Raw genomic sequence first — 13575 nt, 5'->3', positions numbered from 1 at the left:
TCCCCCCGAAAAACCCAGAAGCACTGGCAGCGGGGATCGGCCCCTCTGCCCTGGGCGGAGGTGCCCTCAGTGCCTGGAGGCCATGCATCTTTACTCCCGCCAGGGCCTGCTCTTCCCCCCTGCCCCCACCTGGGATGATGAGTTGACATCTGCCCTTCAGACCCAGACCTCAACTCCCTGAAGACTCCCACCTTCCCACCCAGGATGGAAGTGAGCACGGCACTTAGGGCCACCACTGACTGTTCCTTCCAGGGCTGGGAACAGGGGTCAGCTGGAGCCGGTGGGGTCCTTCCTCTCCTGAGATGGCGGGGTACATTTGGTCCTCATGAAGAGTCCTTGCCTTGACACGTGGGATATCCTAGGACTCCTCCCTCTGCTGGCCTGATGTTTCCCCTCAGACCAAGGTCCTCACACCCTGAGATACCCCACCCCCAACCACGTGACGGAAGTGATGGCAGGCCCCATCCGGCCAGACCTGACCGGGGACTCCTAGGGCTGAAACAGCTCAAGCCGGACACTGTAAGTTCCCATCTCTTTTGGGGTGAGGGTCTCCTCACGCCCTGCATCCACCCAAAGGGTCCTTCTCCTGAGTCCTGGCACATCCTGTGAGTCCTTCTGCTGCTGACCGGTTGTGGCTCCTTCTGCCAACCTCAGAACTAGGTCTGAATTCCCTGAGAGCCTGGGGCAGAGGTGAGGGGGCAGCACCACTGGCCACTCCTGCCCAGGGACTTCAGGGATGACAGGGGGCAGGGCCGGATTCTGTGGGCTCACTCTCTACTCTCAGTATCAAGATATTCACATTTACTCCCAGCAAGTCCTGGGACCCTCCCCTCAGCTAACATGAGGTTGTCCCCTGCAGGCCGACACCACCATCGCACTGAGTTTGAGGATAAAGTGGGGAGGTGATGCCTCCTGACTCACACCCGGGCCTCCCAGGAAGGAGCAGAGGAGCAAGTTTCTGTTGAGGCCCCCTCTACCTGGGGAGGGGGTCTGCCCAGTCCTACTGGGGGTTCCGGGGAGACCACCCTCTGCACATCTGAGCCACACTCCTCAGACCAGGGACTTCACCTCCCAAGGACCTCTGAGTTAAGAGGTCAGAAAGCATCTCACCTGGTCACCCTGCTCTGGGGCCTCCAAGACCCAGCACAAGGGCAAAGGCTCCCTCACGGTCCTCACATTGCCTCCTGGTAATTTAGGATTCTGTCCTCTGCCCATCTGACGCCCCGCCCCCTCATACCAGGATCCCTGTCCCCTCTGAGACCGCGATGTCAGGAAATGCTGCCTTTGGCCATCCTGCCCTATAGCCCCCCATGGCCGACTCTGTTCCGGGGTGCAGGGTCTCTTAGTCCTCCCTCAGGGTCCTCACCTTGACTACCGGGGGGACCGGGGATACCCTCCTCTGCATACCTGAGGTCCCCCTCCTTATATTAAGGCCCCAGTCTCTCTGAGACCCGGATGGGGAAGTCGAGACACCAACGTGTGCTCATCTCGCCCTGGGGCCTCCCAGGGAGAAAAGCAGGGGCAGGATCGGTTCGGCGGGTCCCCACTGATCTGGGGTCTCTGGTCCCCTCAGTCCTCCCTCAGGATCCTCACCGTGGCGCCAGGCAGGAACGGGGATTCCCACCTCAGCCCATCTGAGGCCCCGCCCCTCAAACCCGGTCCCCAGTCCCTCTGAGACGCGGATGTCAGGAAATGTGCCTGTGGTCATGCCACCCTATGATCTCCCAGGACCGACTCTGTACTGGGGTCCAGGGTCCCGCAGTCCTCCCTCACAGTCCTTGCTTACTGTCCTGACAGGCCCTCAGCCCCGCGTTTCCCAACCTGAGGCTTCGCTCCCCACACCAGCGCCCCAGTCCCTCCGAGGCCCGGACGCGGAAGTCCCGGCACGCTGCCATGGGCTCGTCCGGCCTGAGGCCTCCGAGGGCTGCCTGCCGGGGTAGATATCTTGGGGTCCCCTCGATTCTGGAGTCCAGGGTGTCCCCAGTCCTTCCTCAGGGCCCTCGCCTTGACGCCCGGCAGGAACCGGGATTCTCTCCTCAGCGCACCCGAGGCCCCGCCCCTCAAACCCGGTCCCCAGTCCCTCTGAGACGCGGATGTCAGGAAATGCTGCCTGAGGTGATGCCGCCCCATGACCTCCCGGGACCCACTGTGTTCTGGGGTCTCTGGCCCCCTCAGTCCTCCCCCAGGGTCCTCACCTTGACGCCCGGCAGGACCTGGGATTCTCTCCTCAGCCCACCCGAGGCCCCGCCCCTCAAACCAGGACCCCAGTCCCTCCGAGACCCGGATGTCAGGAAATGCTGCCTGAGGTGATGCCGCCCTATCACGTCCCAGGACCGACTGTGTTTTCGGGTCCAGGGTCCCTCACTGCTGGCTCGCGGTCGTCACCTTCACTCCCAGTGGGACCTGGGATTCTCTCCTCTGCAGATCTGAGGGTTTCCCCCCACCCCCATCACACACTAAGTGCCAGGTCTCTCTGAGACCAGGATGCCGCGGTCATGACACGACACGTGGGCCTGTCCTGCCCTCGGGCCTCCGGACAGCAGCTAGCAAGGGCCCCTTTGTGTTGGATGACCACTTTTCCGAGTTCGGGGTCCCCTCAGTTCTCCCTCAGGGTCGTCACTTAGGCGTCATGTCGTCTAGCCTCTGGCCACCCGAGGACCCACCCCTCATCCCAGGACCCCAGTCCCTCAGAGACCCGGATGTCAGGAAATGCCGCCAGTGGTCACCTTGCCCTATGGTCTCCAAGGTGCAACGCTGTCCCGGGTGCAGGATCCCTCCGTTCTCCCTCGGGGTCCTCACCTTGACTCAGGCGGCATGTGGTCTCCCCTCTGGCCACCCGAGGCCCCGCCCCTCATCCCAGGACCCCAGTCCCTCCGAGACCCGGATGTCAGGAAGTCAGGACCCCACGAGTGCTCATCCCACCCAGGCCCTCCCAGGGCTGGCAGCAGGGGCGGGGATCTGTGGGGCCCCTTCGGTCCTCCCTCAGCGTCCTCAGCTTGAGCCCCGGCAGGTCCTGGGACGCCCCCTTGTTGACCCGAGCCCACACCCTCACACCAAGGCCCTTACTGCCCTGAGACCCCCAGGGGAGCCTCTGGACTCACATCAGGCCACCAGGCCCAGGGCTTCCCAGGACTGTGGACGCCAGGGGCTGAGATGGATTCCATGGGTTCCCTCAGCCCTCCCTCTGCTCCTCACCTGGGCTCCCGGCTGGGCCTGGGTGCCTCCCTCTGCCCACCTGAGCTTGGTCCCCTTGGACTCGGACCCTCCAGAGCCAGGACACCAGAGAGGGAAGCGGGGATGAGGGGGTGGGGATCTGATCCTTGCATCCCTGCCTTGGGTCTCCCAGGGGTGACCGCAGAACCGACCTGGATGCCTGCAAACCGAGTCCCCACACACGGTTCTACCTTGACTCCTGGCAACGCTGGGCTCCTTCCCTGTGCAAACCTGAAGCCGGCCTCCCTCACCCAGGCCCTCACCTCTCTCACCTCCCAAGGGTGGGGCATCAGTGCCCGTCACATCTGGACCCTGAGCCCAGGGGTTTCCGAGGGCTGTCGGGGGGGGCCGGAGGTGGATTCCCTGCGGGCCTCAGTCTCCTGTGTCCTCACCTTGACTCCTGACAGGACTTGGGATTCGCCCTCTGCCCTCCTGAGAGTGTGTCTCTCACACCCAGCCTCTGACTCCCCGAGTTCGCTGAGGAAGTGGGGGCCGGGGACTGCTCAGCCTGACAGCCCCGTCCGGGGGCCCCCAGGATTCCCGCACGGGGCCGATTTGCATTCTTAGGGTCCCTGTGTTGTCGGGTGGTTGGACCCCTCTGTCCTTACCCTGGAGGGCCCTCACCCACCCTCGCACACAAAGGCTGCAGTCCCAGCAAAGATGCTGGAGGGGACCTGCCTCCTGGTGACCGTGAAGGGGCAGAGAGCAACACACCTTCCCTCGGCGACTCGCTGACAACCAGCCTGACCTCGGGGACGGTCTGTTCCAAAGACTTACCTTTTCCTGAAGAGGCTGAGCAGTGGCAGGGGAGCTGCGGATCCCTTGCGTTGATGACTAGATAATAGTATCTGTTCCAGAGCCGTGACTTTCACTTGTCAATTCTCATCCATAGTAAGAACTACAATTCTCATCTGCACCTACTGTGCGTGTATCTGTATCACATGTCTAGACTGTATGTGCTTATGTACACGTACATCCACACACCACACACATGGACCAAACATGCCACGTGTGCCGCATGTGGAAACCTGGGCCGTCCCCAGACACAGGTGCCTGCCCAGGGCCCTGAGGCGCGGATCCCCGCCCCCTTGCGGGAGCCCTGAGAGCCCACCGGACCCAAGGGCACCATGCTTTGAACTACAGGCCTGCCGCCTGCCTGACACCCCATCTGCCCAGGGCAGTGAGCCTGCAGGAGAACGTGGGCCCCCCAGTCAGCTGGGAGAGAAGCCGAGCAGAGTGGGCAGGAGGAAGTGGGAGCAGGGCCCCAGCCCGAACAGAAAAGCAGACTTCAGAGGGCCGAGCCTTTACCCCCACATCCAGGAGCCTTCTCCATCCTCACACCCTCTCTCCTAGACCCAGACCCGCCTCCTGGGGCCCCGTCTCCATTTCAGGATGGATGGTGATCCCGCGGGGCTGGGACAGGCCACGTGGGCAGAATCCGGTGTCAGGCTCTCCTGAGCACCGATGCCTGGCTTCCCTGTGTTCTCAGCTACGTGGCATGAGGCACCAGGTGGTAGGACAGCGTGCAGGACAGCCGGGGCCCCCGTGAGTGTTGGCGAGTCGGCTCAGACCAGTGGGGCACAGGGCTTTCGACCCACACAAAGCTCAGACTGAATGTGTGTCCTGCGGCCGCTAAGCTGAGCCAGTCATGGAAACCGTCTGTGCCTCGATTTCTGCCCGTCAAATGGGCATAGTAGTCGTACCCGTTGAAAGCACCGGTGCGAGTTTATACACGATGCGACCTGTCTCTACAATGTCTGGGCCAAGGACGTGGACAGTAGATGCAGCTGTTGTCACTGTGCGTGTACGATGTGCCTTCCCCACGCTGTGGGGCTTCTGAACCAGTGTGTATCTCCCGGTCCACTGACTCAGGTGGGTTTCCTCTTCTCACCGGCACTCTGTTATTGGGGATGGGACCCCTCGCGTGCCAGAAGTTCTTAGACATGACATAGCTTGTTCTAGACCCAGCATGGGTGACGCTCAGGGGCCCTGGACCAGCGCAGGGGAATGGACTGTGCTGAGGGGCTTGGCCCTGGGGAGGAGGCATCAGGACCTCTGCACGTGCTCCGTCCTGATCCACACAGCCCACCACAGAGCTCTGTGAGCGAGGGTGTTCTGGGACTCTCTGAGTGTGAGGGAAAGTTTCTGCCGTGGGCCTTTCCCCTGGCCCCCCGAGGAAACGTTTCCTCACCCAGAGCCACATTCCAAGTTCTCCCGGTCACAGCTCGGACTTGGAGGATGTGCCCGCCACGTGGTTGCTTCAGAAGCGTTTGGGCTCACACACGGTCTCTGAAGGTGGGAACCAATCTGAGTTACCTAGAGCCATCCTAAAGTTCTTTTCCTCTGAACTTTCCAGTTTCCTCTTCTGCTTTTCCTCCTAGAAAGAGGACTAGGAATGATGTCCAGAGGACAAAATCTTGCGCACACACAGCGTGACTGAAGCTGCCTCCTGATGCTTTGGGCAGGATTCTCCAAATCTTTAGCTTGACTGTGCCTTTCCCAGCTTGATACCTAGTGATCAACAGGTGTGAGGAGTCACTTGATGATCACACACACACACACACACACACACACACACATCGTAACTAGACACGTATTGCAATTGGGAAAATCTGGTACAGTGACAACACCAAATGCTGGGGAGGATTTGGAGCAGCAGGAACTCCCATTCATTGCTGGTGGGAATACAAGATGGTACAGTTACATTGGAACAGCTTGGCAGGATCTTATAAAAGTAAACAAACTCTTACTGTATGATCCAGAAACCATATGGGTATTTACCCAAAGAAGTTGAAAACTTGTGTCCGCACAGAAACCTACACGTGGATGTTTATAGCAGCTTTACTTAGAATTGCCAAACTATAGATGCAAACAAGAGGTCCTTAAGTCGGTGAATAAATACACTTTGGTATGTGCAGGAAATGGAGTATCACCCAGTGCAAAAAAGAAATGAGTTATCAAGCAAGGAATAGACATGAAGAACCTTCGATGCAATTACAAACTGAGTGATTCTGAAAAGGCAACATACGGTATTATTTCAACTATGTGACATTCTGTGAAGGCAAAATGATGGAGACGCTAAGAAGATGAGTGTCTGCAGGCGCTGTGGGGAGAGGAATGAATAAGCGCTGTACAGCAGAGGGTGGTTAGTGACGTGAAATAGTCTGCATGATACCCCAGTGATGAGGGCATGTCATACACGTTTGCCCAAACCCAGGGAAGGTGCAGCACCAAGAGTGAACCCCAAGGGAAACTCTAATTTCTAGGTGACAGCGTAGGTCCATCAATTCTGACACATGGACGACTCTGGTGGGTTGCTGATAAGGAGGCAGGCTACGTAGGTGTGGGGGCGGGAAGTAAATGGGAAATCTCTGTACCTTCTCTTTGTTGTTCTGTGCACCTAAAGGTGCTATAAAAATAAAGACTTTAAAATAACACACGGTATGAACAACGCTAGGTGAACAACAAAACGTGAGGACACCCGAGGGGAAGACTGCTGACTGGGGAGCTGACTCGTCCGTTGCGGGGTGGGGGTGGGGGGCAGCAGGGAGTGGGGGAGGGGCTGTGGGCCGCACAGACGCAGAGGGCAGGACAGGTAGGAGAGAAGATCTCCCGCTTCTGAGCGGTTTCGTGCCTACAGCTGGGGCAGGGCCCCGGACACACATGCCTCAGCCCTGGGGCTCTACCAGGACAGCAAGAAAGATGGGTCAGCTGAGGCATTTCCCTCCTGAGTCTCTGCTAATACCCACCTGACATCAAACCTGCGTGAGGACTGGCCTGTGCAAAACACATCACTTAAACAGAACGTAAGGGAGAGACGGACAATAAGGTGGCGGTACCAGAGCACCTCACACGTGGTTATAGCAGGCACACTTTTGCGCCTTGGGTATGTATACCGTCTGCACGTACATACGAGCCCTCGTAAAATATAAACACGCACCCAGATACACGCGCTAGTACGTACACAGGTGGTGCGTGGATGTACGTGTACATAAGCACACACAGCCTGCACACGTGTCATACATACACGCACAGTAGGTGCAGATGAGAAATGTAGTTCTTACTATGCATGAGAATTAACAAGTGAAAGTCACGGCTCTGGAACAGGTACTATTACCTAGTCATCAACGCAAGGGATCCGCAACTCCCCTGCCACTGCTCAGCCTCTTCAGGAAAAGGTAAGTCTTTCGAACAGACCGTCTCCGAAGTCAGGCTGGCTGGCGAGGAGCCCCCGAGGGAAGGTGTGTTGCTCTCTGCCCCTTCACGGTCACCAGGAGGCAGGTCCCCCCCAGCATCTTTGCTGGGACTGCAGCCTTTGTGTGCGAGGGTGGCTGAGGACCTTCCTGGATGAGGACAAAGGGGTCCAACCACCCCGCAACAGAGGGACCCTAAGAACGCAAATCGGCCCCGCGCGGGAATCCTGGGGGCCCCCGGACGGGGCTGTCAGGCTGAGCAGTCCCCGGCCCCCACCTCCTCAGCGAACTCGGGGAGTCAGAGGCTGGGTCTGAGAGACGCAGTCTCAGGAGGGCAGAGGGTGGCTCCCAGATCCTGTCAGGAGTCCAGGTGAGGACACAGGAGCCTGAGGACCCCAGGGAATCCACCTCCGGCACCCCCACCCGCCCCCGACAGCCCTGGGAGACTCCAGGGCACTGGGTCCGGATGTCACGTGCACTGATGCCCCACCCTTGCGAGGTGAGAGAGGTGAGCGCCTGGGTGAGGGAGGCCGGCTTCAGGTCTGCACTGGGAAGGAGCCCAGCGCTGCCAGGAGTCAAGGTAAAACCGTGTGAGGGGACTTGGGGGGCGGGGGCAGGCATCCAGGTCGGTTTTGCGGTCACCCCTGGGAGACCCCAGGCAGGGTTGCGAGGATCAGATCCCCACCCCCTCATCCCCACTCCCCTCTCGGGGGTCCTGCCTGGGGAGGGTCTGAGTACAATGGGATCAAACTCAGGTGGGCAGAGGGAGGGGCCCAGGCCCAGCCTGGAGCCCAGGTGGGGAGCAGAGGGAGGGCTGCGGGATCCCCGGGGAATCCATCTCAGCCCCTGGCGTCCACAGTCCTGGGAAGCCCTGGGCCTGTTGGCCTGATGTGCGTCCACAGACTCCCCTGGGGGTGTCAGGGCAGTGAGGGCCTTGGTGTGAGGGTGTGGGCTCGGGTCAACAAGGGGGCGTCCCAGGACCCGCCAGGGCTGAAGCTGAGGACGCTGAGGGAGGACAGAAGGAGCCCCACAGATCCCCGCCCCTGCTGTCAGCCCTGGGAGGGCCTGGGTGGGATGAGCACTCGTGGGGCCCTGACTTCCTGACATCCGGGTCTCACAGGGTCTGGGGTCCTGGGATGAGGGGCGGGGCCTCGGGTGGTCCAAGGGGAGGCCAGTGCTGCCTGAGTGAAAGTGAGGACCCTGAGGGAGAACAGGGGATCCCGCACCCCGGGACAGTGTTGGTCCTTGGAGACCTTAGGGCAGGGTGACCAGCGGCGGCATTTCCTGACATCCGGGTCTCACAGGGTCTGGGGTCCTGGGATGAGGGGTGGGGCTTCGAGGGTTCCAAGGGGAGGCTACATACCGCCTGAGTCAAAGTGAGGACCCCGAGGGAGAACGGATGGATCCTGCACCCCGGGACAGTGTTGGACCTTGGAGGCCTTGGGGCAGGGTGACCACCGGTGGCATTTCCTGACATCCGGGTCTCAGAGGGACTAGGGTCCTGATATGACGGGCGGGGCCTCGGGTTGCCAGAAGGTAGACCACATGCTGCCTGAGTCAAAGTGAGGACCCTGAGGGAGGAAGGAAGGGCCGCGGAACCCAGAAAACAGACCATCCACAGACAGGGAACCTTACTATCAGCTGCCCGGAGGCCCGAGGGCAGGACAGGCCCACGTGTCGTGTCATGACTGCGGCACCCTGGTCTCAGAGAGACCGGGGACTTTGTGTGAGATGGGGGGACCCTCAGATATTCAGAGGAGAGAATCCGATGTCCCACTGGGAGTGAAGGTGACGACTGCGAGCGAGCAGTGAGGGACCCTGGACCCTAAAACATAATGAGTCCTGGGAAGCCATAGGTCGGAATAACCAGAGGCGGCATTTCCTGACATCCGGGTCTCACAGGGACTGGGGTCCTGGGATGAGGGGCGGGGCCACGGGTGGGCAGAGGGGAGACGACATGCCGCCTGAGTGACGACGCTGAGGGAGAACTGAGGGGACCCGGGATCCAGAAGATAGGCCACCCCACAGAAAGGCGCCCTTGCTATCAGCTGTCCGGAGGCCCGAGGGGAGGACAGGCCCACGAGGTTTGTCCTGACTTCCGCATCCGGGTCTCAGAGAGACTGGGGACATAGAGAAAGGGAGGCGGGGGGCTCAGGTCTGCGGAGGAGAGAATCTCAGGGCCGCCTGGGAGTGAAGGTGACGACCGCGAGTTAGCACTCAGGGACCCTGCACCCCAGAAGAGAGTCAGTCCTGGGAGGCCATAGGGCGGGAGGACCTCAGGCAGCAGTTCCTGAAATGCGGGTCTCAGAGGGACTGGCGTCCTGGTATGACGGGCGGGGCCTCAGGTGGGCTGAGAGGGGAATCCCAGGTCCTGCCAGCAGTCAAGGTGAGGACCCCGAGGGAGGAGTGAGGGGACCCGAGACCCCAGAACAGGGGGACGCAACCGATCCTGCCCCTGCTGGCAGCCCTGGGAGGCCCCCAGGCAGGATGAGCACACGTGGTGCGTCCTGACTTCCGCATCCAGGTCTCAGAGAGACCTCGGACTGATTATAAGGAGGGCCCCTCAGGTGGTTGGAGAGCCGAATCCCAGGTCCCGCTTGGAGTCACGGTGAGGACCCTGAGCTAGCGCGGAGAGGACCTCCCACCCTAGAAGAGTGGGAACCTGCCAGAGCCCAGGCCTCCTGCCACCACGCGGGTCCAGGGCTGTGCCACAGTGTAGACCCGAGGTCTCCCCTCCTTTCTCTTCCAGGGTCTCCAGACACCGGGAGGTGAAAGCCTAGGTCTGAGACACGTGTCCTCGGGTCACAGAGCACAGGAGGCCGGCAGTGCCGGGTGAGGTGTGGGCCCTGAGTGTGTACCCGGGGGCTCCCGGAACAGACGGGAACCCACAAGGCCAACGTCCACTCCACACACCCCCTGTCGCCCCCAGAACCTCGGGCTGGTGCCGGCAGCACCCTGAGGAGTTGCCTCACTTCCCCCGTCAGGTTCACAGACGACCGTCCACCAGGAGGAGAGCCCCTGTGAGGCCGAGGGCACCCCTGAAGAGGAGACCTGTAAGTCGCCTTTGTCAGAGCCCCTCAGGGTGGGTTTCTCAGCCCAGCCTGCTGACACACCCTCTCTCCCCCAGGCCCTTGGGTCTCCATTTGTCACCCCTTCCCTCGCTCCTCTCGGCTGCCCGACACCACTCATCGTGCCCCCCGTTGAGATGAGTGAGCTCCGCAAGGCTGCGGAAGACCTTCAGGACCCCAGAGACTCCCGGGGCCTCATGGATGTTCAGCAGATGGAGGCTGAGCAGGAGGGGGGCGCATCCCCCTGGTCCTCCTCCTCCTCAGTCTCCTCTTCCTACTCTGCCTGTGCCGTGTCCCTGCTCCATGATGCACAGCCTTCGATGGTGACTGACCTGGTGGGCTTCCTGCTCCTCAAGTATCACAGGAAGCAGCCGACCACCAGGGCAGAAATGCTGAGTATCTTCCTCAGAGAATACCAGCACCACTTCCCTGCGGTCTTCAGCCAGGCCTCTGAGTACATGCAGCTGGTCTTTGGGGTGGATGTGAAGGAGGTGGATCCCGGGGGCCACTGGTATGTCCTGGTCCCCACCCTGGGCCTCACCTGTGATGGGATGCTGGGCGATGGGCAGAGCATGCCCAAGAACGGCCTCCTGGTGATGCTCCTTTGCATGATCCACCTGGAGGGAGAGCGCCTCCCTGAGGAGGAGGTGTGGGGAGCACTGAGCAAGCTGGGGCTGCGTGCTGGGAGGGAGCACTTCATCTACGGGGAGCCCAGGGAGCTCATCACCAAAGCGTGGGTGCAGGAGGGGTACCTGGAGTACCGGCAGGTGGCCAACAGCGATCCCGCTCGCTTCGAGTTCCTGTGGGGCCCCCGGGCCCACGCGGAGATCAGCAAGTTGCAAGTCCTGGAGCATGTACACAGGGCCAGTAGACGGGGTCCCAGTTCCTTCCCATCCCTGTCAGATGAGGCTGCTAGCGATGAGGAAGAGGAGGCCTGAGCCAGACTTGCAGCCGGGCTCCTCCAGGCCCCTGTCCAGCAGCTTCTCCTGCCGGGCAGGAAGGGAGTCCATCCTTCACTCTGTGTTTGCAGAGCGAGCGGTCAGCCTTGGAAGGAGTGAGGGCCCGGGCCAGCTCGGGGGGCACGGCGTACAGCATCTCTGGGCTCCTCCCGTCCTTTATGGTGACGTGGAAATTGATCTTTGTTTCCTGTAGGTGTTTTTCAGTGCTGTTCCTATTAATAGAAGATTTAATAAGCTTCAGTATCTAACTTTGTGAATGACATTGATCACAACGTGTGTGTGCTTATCCAGTTCAAACACAACAGTTTTCCTCTTCTGTAAAGGAGACTGAAATCTGTCTCTTTTTTTTTTTTTTCCTGTCATCCTGGATGACATAATATGGAATTGCAATTAGAATTGTTCGGGAAATGTGAGAGTAATTAGCAATAATATAGATGAGGGAAGATTTAGAACAATAAAAGTAAAAATATTAACTCGCTTCTTATCCCTTCTTGTTTGTCATTTTATACGTGTAATATCCCTATGTTTAATTGGATTTCCACGGGTTATTTAAGAAAGAAGGAGAAAATCAGTCTGAATCAATAGGATCCCCGCTCACCGTCTCACTTCATCCGCACACATTCACCGAGCCTCTGCTCTTCTCTTTGGGAAGCTGGGGTTGGGGGCGGGGGTCCTTCTGTGGGAGGTGATGGTAATGAAGCTGGGTGGTGGCGGCAGGCAGACGTGCAGACGGCACTTTTAGTGGTGAGAGGAACGTGTCAGGTGGGAGGTTGCTGTGAGCAGTCCCTCTGGGATCGTGGATACATCTCCTGGGCGAGAGGGGAAGATGCACTTTGTTCAGGGATGCTTAGAGACCTGGTTATCCTGCCTGAGCTGCTAGGACACTCAGAATGCTCCGACTGCAGGGAGGAGTGGCGTTTGATGTGGCTCCCAGTGTACTCCGTCCTGGCGTATATAGTTGAAGAGCTTTGGTAACCGCCCCAAACGCGGGGTAGGATTTACTGGGGTGTGTTCTTGGAAACGGTCTGCTGGACACTTACACTGATGGCTCAGCTCCCCTCGATGGTCAGACTCCAAAGCCATAGGTGCGGAATGGTCCTGGAATTCGCAGGGAGGGAACGCCCGCCGAGGCTGAATACAAAACAGCTCAGAATCCTCCTTGGAGATGAAAGATGGTTCTTGGTGGGTATTCTAGCCTGATTTGTAAAGAGAAACTAGTTAACCATCCTTCCTCTGTGTCTAGTCTGCTGCCTGCCGCACAGGAAGGTCCTGGCTTTCAGGGTCCCTGATGCCACCTGAGCAGGTGCTCGGGCACTTCCGGTCCCGTGGAGGGCTGCTGAGTTTCCGAGGCTGAGCCTGTGTCCTGGCTTCAGGGCCAGAGAGCACATTGCCAGCCCGCCGGCCTTGTGGGCGTTACTGCAGAGGGCAGGGCAGGAACGTGCTGTGGATCGAGCGGGGTGAACCCTCCCTGCGGACAGGTACTAGGTCCTGCGAGAGCACATCGAATGTTGTATTTGAAAGGACGTGTCACAGGCAAGTGATTAGAGAACGTTGGAGGATTTCGAGGCACATGTGGCTTCTCAGAAGCTCCTCCAGCGGATGAAGGGAACTGCTTTCATCCCCAATTACACTAGCTGCTTTTCGTCGAGCACCTAGTACCCAGCGCTGTTCCGGAGAGACCTTGAGTGTGGCCCATGTCTTGTCTTCCTCTCCTTCCTGGACGCTGAGTGGAGGGAATATGAGATTCTTCGTGTAAACCTACAAATATTTTGTAGTAAAAAGGTGTTAAAGATCACTTTAGTAAATCCGAAGACGGAAAATAAAGTCCGTTTAAGAATCAATAGCACATTGGCCGGCAAAAAGATACCACGTGCCCTGGCTGCTGGGTTATGTGGAAAGGTATTTGGGGTCCAGGCGGTCCTTACTCCAGGGGCTGAGCTCCCAAAGAAGCAGGAAATGCTCCTGAGAGACTGTTTGATGCAACCTCGGACCAGGCAAAGTCCCTTCAGGGCCAAGGGGAGGAGCCAGACAGCTCCTCCCAATGGCACAGTCGCAAGGTGTGTGTGTCTCCTTGGACTGCTGTCTTCCTAGAGCCTTCCAGGACAGCTGTGATGTAGAGACGGGGGAGGAGGGAGGAGCATT

The 13575-nt window shown here is 59.3% G+C and overlaps 1 protein-coding gene across 2 annotated transcripts; it reads left to right on the top strand.

Annotated features, from left to right (window-relative positions):
• Positions 1–9070: 9070 nt before the first annotated feature.
• On the top strand, positions 9071–11905 carry LOC141573287 (melanoma-associated antigen 10-like). 2 transcript variants are annotated; one of them, XM_074359267.1, is made up of 4 exons: positions 9071–9490; positions 10156–10238; positions 10391–10459; positions 10534–11905. In XM_074359267.1, the coding sequence occupies exon 4, from the start codon at positions 10612–10614 to the stop codon at positions 11410–11412; it is 801 nt and encodes a 266-aa protein (XP_074215368.1). In that variant the 5' UTR covers positions 9071–9490; positions 10156–10238; positions 10391–10459; positions 10534–10611; the 3' UTR covers positions 11413–11905. The 2 variants fall into 2 exon arrangements, with proteins under 2 accessions (XP_074215368.1, XP_074215367.1); XM_074359266.1 differs by having other exon boundaries at positions 10156–10459.
• The last annotated feature ends 1670 nt before the right edge of the window (positions 11906–13575 follow it).

Source organism: Camelus bactrianus, chromosome X (genome assembly GCF_048773025.1).
Source record: "Camelus bactrianus isolate YW-2024 breed Bactrian camel chromosome X, ASM4877302v1, whole genome shotgun sequence".
Classification (NCBI taxonomy): Eukaryota; Metazoa; Chordata; class Mammalia; order Artiodactyla; family Camelidae; genus Camelus; species Camelus bactrianus.
This window is presented reverse-complemented; position numbering and strand designations above follow the sequence as displayed.

Coding starts and splice junctions, on each gene's coding strand:
- LOC141573287 (XM_074359267.1), top strand. CDS start 10,612: ATGAGTGAGCTCCGCAAGGCTGCGGAAGACCTTCAGGACCCCAGAGAC.